The 7,084-nt window shown below is 35.8% G+C and overlaps 1 protein-coding gene across 1 annotated transcript; it reads right to left on the bottom strand.

Moving 5' to 3' along the window:
• Nucleotides 1-5,193: 5,193 nt before the first annotated feature.
• Nucleotides 5,194-6,337, bottom strand: LOC126678328 (uncharacterized). Its single transcript, XM_050373230.1, has 2 exons — nt 5,961-6,337; nt 5,194-5,713 (listed from the first exon to the last, which is right to left on the bottom strand). The coding sequence occupies exons 1-2, from the start codon at nt 6,335-6,337 to the stop codon at nt 5,194-5,196; spliced, it is 897 nt and encodes a 298-aa protein (XP_050229187.1).
• Between the last annotated feature and the right edge of the window lie 747 nt (nt 6,338-7,084).

Genomic DNA, 7,084 nt, shown 5'->3' with positions numbered 1-7,084 from the left:
ATTCGATTGCTTATTGTTTAATTATATTATTAAAGCAGGTGAATTAGGTTAATTGATTAGTGTAATTTAGGTTAATTAATTTAATTAACGTAATAAATGCTAATTTCACTATAATTAGATTGTATTATTGATTTTTGCATTATTTTCTTGTAGGACTACCATGAAAAATGGGCGATGCTTATTTTTTTAGGGGAAATGCTGCTAAATTTTACTAGAAAAGCAAATTTAATATGAATTTGTTAGCTATATGTGGAATGGTGCATTTTAACATGTTTGCAGATATCAGAGGGCATGGTGGTTTAGGATTTTTGGCCCATGGTCGGGGAAGAGGCCTAGGACGCAGACGGGGTGACCCTGTCGAGGACATTCCCACGGGGGACATTCCCGACGAATAGCAGCAAATGGAGGATAGAGCCCATATGCAGCCGTGTGAGCTGGATAAGCCCCCGATAGTGGTGAATGCCCAGAGGAGGGCGATGTGTTTCCCAAACGCTATTAGGTAAGATTAAAATGTTTTTAAATTTTTTAGTGTATCGTGATAATATAAACTAAATGATTCTTTTAAACTCGTAGGCAAAAGTTGCTGGATTCCGGGTCTGTTTCCCGGGCAATACGAGTGATTTTTTCGAAAGTCCTGTTTCGAAAAAGGGACAGCATGGCAATTTCTGACCTCTGAACAGAAGGGGTATTATTTCAGAGAAGATATTTATATTCCTATTTTAATATTAAAGTTTAAATTTTTGCGAGAAATAGTAACTTACACTTGTTGTTTACTATTTGCAGAAGGACTTTTGGTGGGAGTTAGTTTACAGCGAGGACCTCATCAGACAGGTCTTCATGAAGCACGCGGGCGTTCGCTATAAGAACACCATCCACAAGATGAAGATGAAGGACGACAGGCATAGCTCGGTGAGAGAAAGAATCTAGACAGCCTAGAAGGAGTTCTAGGCGACGAAGAATGCTAGGAAGAAGTCCGAGAAAACGCGAGCTAATCATACGAGCGAGCCGGCATGACCTGGCTCTAGCCCAGCCCACCATACATGAGGATACCGTTCCGCCATTAAGAATATAGATGTGATGTTTTGCTTCTTAATCTTTTATACTATAATTATCTTTTTTTTGGCTTAAATGCACCAAAAATCACCAACTTTCTCGTACATAATCTTTTAATTTTGGCAAAAAAGTACACGAACTTTCAAAATTTTGCAATTTAAGACAATTTTAGATTAAAACGACGCCGTTTTTGATGTAAAATTACACTATTTTTCCATAGAAAAACAAATGTTGTCTTAATTGCAAAAAATTGGAAAGTTCATGTTAAATATGTCAAAATTAAAAGATTATGTTAAATACCAAAAACACGCGAAAGTTGGTGATTTTTTGGTGCATTAAAGCCTTTTTTCCACTAATGAAATTATATGTTTCTCTGATAGGCTAAGGAGCTCGGCCACAAGCCGACTGCACTAGAGCTGTATAATTGCTTGCACTCCAAGAAGGCCAATGGGACAGTCTTGGTTGACAAGAGGGTTCGGGACATGATTGTAAGTCCTAAAATTTACTTTATGTTACTTAATTACTATAGTTTATTTCAAATCATTGTTTAGTTCTAAAATTAACATGTAGTTAGATTAGGTTTGTTGAAAATGCCTGCTGGTTGTATATAAATGTGCATATGTTAGCAAGGTGTCCTGAAAAATGGGTGATGCTCATATTATAGAGGAAATGCTGCCAAATTTACGTTATAAATTAATTGCTACGTTAGATATGTTATACATTTTTAATAAAATAATACTAAACTGATATGTTTTCCAATCTTTTTGTAGGAAGTTATCGCTCAGAGGCTTTGTCAGGACCCGAAATCTCCGACCGAGAACGGCGCTAGGGAATGGGAATAGTAGTTCCGAAACCCGTAGCAATCCTAAGAAATGCAATAAAAAAATTCGCAAGCAATCACTATAAACCACACATGTATATATAAAAATGTTTTCGCAACAAAACTTTTCAAAGCGTTACGATTACAAACTTTTATTTATGCTCTAAAGACGGTTTACAAAAATCAAGGTCTTATGTCTCAATATTTCATATCTAGCAAAAAACATACAGTTCTAATTAAATTAGAGTAAAGCCGTAGATTTTTAAAACCGTTTAACATGAGGTATATATACAGACTTGGACTATAACTAACTGCAACACTACTGACATGAACTTCCTTTATACGTACTTCCCAAAATACGGACTTGGGAACAAAGATAGAAGTCTGTTACCTCCCAAAAAGACTATTTACCTGAAAAATGGTTATATTAACGGGGTCAGTTAAAACTGAAAGAGTTTATAAGTTTACAAATGAGTATTTCATAAAACATTCAAACAATGCTATAAAAAATTATTTATATGCATCCACGTATAATACTCCGATTGAAACCCTAAAGCTTAGCATGTATTGTCATAACACATAACTACTGCTGTCTTGAACATGTTTCTAATACTTATTCCTTATGGTTTTAGTCCCGAGATAACTCTACCGATTTTAATTAAAACCGCATAGTACAATCTCGAGATAGTTCTACCGAGTTTAACTAGTACTATCCACTATCCAATCCATGAGGCGGGTCCCGAGATAACTCCACTGAATTCAACTCCCTCGACATAGGTCCCGAGATACAGCCACCGAGTTCAACCTATGCCTGTCGTGTACTCGAGAAGATCTTTGTCATTTTCTAATGCTTGTAGAATTTATGAACTTAACTGGTGACCACACAATTTCTATTGCCACTAAATAGGCCGAAAGTTTGTTTCATCGGATTCATACAGGTTTGAAACCCATGATGTATGCATTTCAAGAAAGACATTTTATTTAAAATGATGCTATGCAATTGTATAATCAGTTTCCGTAAAAATGAACTTTAAATACTGCAAATGTAAACATCCACAATAAACTCACTGCATTTTCCAAAAACTATGATCTCGATACCCGTCAAGTTCTCTGAGCTTCTTGCCCGGTATTACGCTGCCTTTTCGAATCTATGACAAGTATTAATAAAGCTCAAGTAAGGATTTAATTCAAACTAGACATTTTAGACTCGAGAATTAAACATATATGTGATTCGTCAAATTCTCGCGTATAAGAGCGATACATGTTATATCAATTCGTCGTTATACTATTCTATCGCTCATATGCCTTTAGGTTTATAATACAAACCTTAATTGCAACACGTTTATTTGATTTACTTATCAAAGATCGACTTAGTAATTATTCTTGCTTTTAACGTTTTAGCGCGTCTTTCATTCTTATTGTTATTTGATTTTCCGTATCAAATAAACTACGCTCTAAATCCATTTGACGTTTATTAATCTAATTAATCATATACTCCAAATGTACTTTTTAATCCATAAGCAATTTATGTTTAGTTAACGTAACATTCTATCGCATTTACGTATAACTCAAATCACCAAAACGTCAAGCTAGCTAATAGCGATCAAGTCATCATCTTCCTCGACGATGAGGGACTGCCCAAGCAGCCCCTAAGGACTGCCTTAACAGTCCAGCCGGATAAGAGCTCAGCTCTGTTCGCAGCGGTAATCTATCGATGGCAGAATTCTGCTTCGGTGGCAACAATTCTGCCGTTAATGGTAGAATTCTTGCTCGTCGGAACAAGAATCCAGCTGGCTGGAACCTCGCCGGAGCTAAGGGTCATCTACACCTTAATTAAACACACAACAAGTCTCACAACTCACCCCACAGTTCAATTCGATCATCAATTATAACCATAGCTTACAAATAATGAAAAATCAAACTTAAAACTAATAATTCAAATCCAAATATCACAATAATCATCCAAGAAAACTTCAAATTGATGAACTATATTTCTTTACCTTTTCCTTGTGATGATTTTGCCTTAAGAAATTGAAGGCTATGGTGAGTTAAACTTCAAGCTATGGTGATGCGGGGCTCGGTTTGAGAAGGAAAGGGTAAGGGTTTTCTATATTTCCCTCATTTTTTATCTTATCTCATCAAAATGAGATAGCTTAAGACTTAAGTGGAATATTGAATCACGTGTCATCATTTAATGGGTTAAAGGTTCACTTTAACTCAAACGTCAAACCGACGTGCTTAATTCTAAAAATGACTTTCCAACGGGCTTATCTCGATCAATTTCTTAATTCTTTTAAATAATAATAACCTTAACTCCAAATTATTATTATTTCCAATTTCACGTATTAATTCCTATTTCGACTATATTTATTAATTAATTTCCTATTTCCGACCTATTTGACCTAAATTTTATAATTTAGGTGCAAGTACGTTCTAACTTATCGTAAACTTTTTAGGGTCGTTACATTCGCCCCTACTTATAATAAATTCGTCCTCGAATTTAAAATTTAATTACACACTTGAGATAAACATATATGGATATCTATGGCGCATACTCGCCTCTGTTTCCCACGTCCATTCTTTGATCGAATGGTTTCTCCAAAGAACGTTTACCATCAAAATTTCTTTGGATCGCAACTTACGTATTTGCGTATCAACAATCTCTATTGGTTCTTCTTCATACGATAATTCCTCATTCACCTCCAATGTCTGGAGTTGAATCACACGAGAGGGATCCGATAGATATTTCCGGAGCATGGAAATATGAAACACAAGGCGAACCTATGATAAATCTGATGGCAATTCTAATTTATACGCAACTCTTCCGATGCGTTCTATTATTTGATAGGGGCCAATATATCTTGGAGATAACTTTCCTTTCTTTCCAAAGCGAATTACACCTTTCATAGGTGATACCTTGAGGAAAACATAGTCGCCAACTTGAAATTCAATGTCCTTTCTCTTTGGATCTGCATAACTCTTTTTTCGATTGGAAGTAGTATTTAAACATTGTCTAATCAATGGTATCTTCTCTGAGGTAATCTGACTAATCTCTACTCTCGTCAACTTTCTTTCACGTAACTCGTTTCAAAAGATAGGGGATCTACATTTACGTCCATATAGAGCCTCATAGGGAACCATCTCAATGCTCGAGTGATAACTGTTATTGTATGAGTACTCTATTAAAGGTAGGTACTCATCCCAACTACCTATGAAATCCAATACACTGAGACGTAACATGTCTTCTAGTGTTTAAATTGTTCTCTCATACTGTCCATCTATTTGAGGATAGAATGTTGTACTGCAATATAATTGCATTCCTAGCGCTTCTTGCAGACTTTTCCAGAAGCGTGAGGTAAAAACTGAACCTCTATCAGAAACAATTGACACTGGAACTCCGTGTACACAAACAATCTTGTCAATATACACTTGTGCCAATTTTGCTGCTGAATATGTCGTTTTGATGGGTATAAAATGTGCTGATTTGTTAGACGATCTACTATTGCCCATGTGGAGTCAAATCCTTTTTGAATTCTAGGAAAACCGACCACAAAATCCGTGGTGATCTTTTCCCATTTCCATTCTGGAATAGGCAAAGCTTGCCAAAATCCATATGGTCGTTGATGTTTTAGTTTGACTTGCTGACAAGTCGGACATTTAGCTAAATACTCTGTAGTGTCCTTTTTCATTCCACTCCACCAATACAATTCCTTAATACCTCGATACATTTTTGTTGATCCTGGATGAACACTATTTGTAGATCCATGGGTCTCTTCCATGATCTTTTGTCTTAAGTTATCCAGCTCTGGCACACACAGTCTAGTGCCATGTTGCAACACTCTATCGATGATACCAAAATCTTATATCCTTCCTTGTTGAACTTCATTCGTCAATCATTTTAGTTGAGGGTCATCTACTTATAATTCCTTAATTCAATCAATTATCGTTGGTCTAATACTTAGCTGGGCCAAAAAAACTCCAACTTTTGAAACTTCAAATTTAATTCCTTGGCTAAAAAAATTCATGAACTTCTTTAACAAATGGTCTTTGCCACATTTTCGTAATGTGCGTAAGACTGCCTGCAGACTTTCTACTCAAAGCATTTGCCACTATGTTGGATTTTCCAGGATGGTACTGAATAGAACAATCATAATCCTTTAATAACTCTAACCATCTCCTTTGTCTAAGGTGTAGTTCACGTTGGTCAAAGATATACTTCAAACTCTTATGATCCGTGAATATCTCACATGTTATTCCATATAGATAATGCCTCCAAATCTTTAAAGCAAAAACTAGCGCCACTAATTCCAAATCGTGGGTTGGGTAATTTGCTTTATTTTTCTTTAACTGTCGAGAAGCATAGGCTATTACTCGACCATGTTGTATGAGGACACATCCTAGTCCTATCCTTGATGCATCACAGTAAACTGTGAATCCGTCCGTGCCTTCAGGTAAAGTTAGCATTGGTGATGTTGTTAAGCACTCATATAGTTTCAAAAAAGGGCTTCGCACTTATCAGTCCAATCGAATTTCACATTATTTTGTTAACTTTGTCAAAAGTGTAGAGATCTTTCAAAAATATTGTACAAAACGTCTATAGTATCCTGCTAATTCTAGGAAACTACGGATTTCTGTAACTGAATTAGGTCGTCTCCATTCTGATACAGCTTCAATCTTCTTTAGATCGACCATAATTCCATTTTGAGACACAACATGTCCCAAAAACGCCACTTCCTTTAGTCAAAATTCACATTTGGAAAATTTGGCGTAGAGCTGATGCGCTCTTAGTTCTTGAAGTACTAGTCGTAAATGATACACGTGTTCTTCTTCCGAACGCGAATATATCAAAATATTGTCAATAAACACAATCACGAACTGATATAAAAATGGCTTAAATACTCTATTCATCAAGTCGATGAAAGCTGCTGGTCACCAGAAACTCGTAATGTCCATAGTGAGTTCTGAAAGCAGTTTTCAAAATATCGCTATCTCGTATTTTCAACTTATGATAACCTGACCTAAGATCGATCCTTAAAAATACTTTGCTCCTTGCAATTGATCGAATAGATCATCGATCCTTGGTAATTGATACTTATTCTTAATCGTCAATTTGTTCAGTTGACGATAATCTATACATAATCGAAATGATCCATCTTTCTTCTTAATAAACAATACTAGTGCACCCCAATGGGGAAACGCTTGGTCTAATAA

This window comes from Mercurialis annua, linkage group LG4 (genome assembly GCF_937616625.2).
Source record: "Mercurialis annua linkage group LG4, ddMerAnnu1.2, whole genome shotgun sequence".
Classification (NCBI taxonomy): Eukaryota; Viridiplantae; Streptophyta; class Magnoliopsida; order Malpighiales; family Euphorbiaceae; genus Mercurialis; species Mercurialis annua.
Note: the sequence above shows the minus strand (reverse complement) of the source record. Positions and strands in the feature narration are given on the sequence as shown.

What these genes read in the sequence shown, in the direction of transcription:
- LOC126678328 (XM_050373230.1), bottom strand. Translation starts at nt 6,337, where the DNA reads ATGCTAACTTTACCTGAAGGCACGGACGGATTCACAGTTTACTGTGAT. An exon ending in GCAAATGCTTTGAGTAGAAA is followed by an intron (nt 5,714 to 5,960) that starts GTCTGCAGGCAG and finishes TATCATCGATAG; the next exon opens with AGTGTTGCAACATGGCACTA.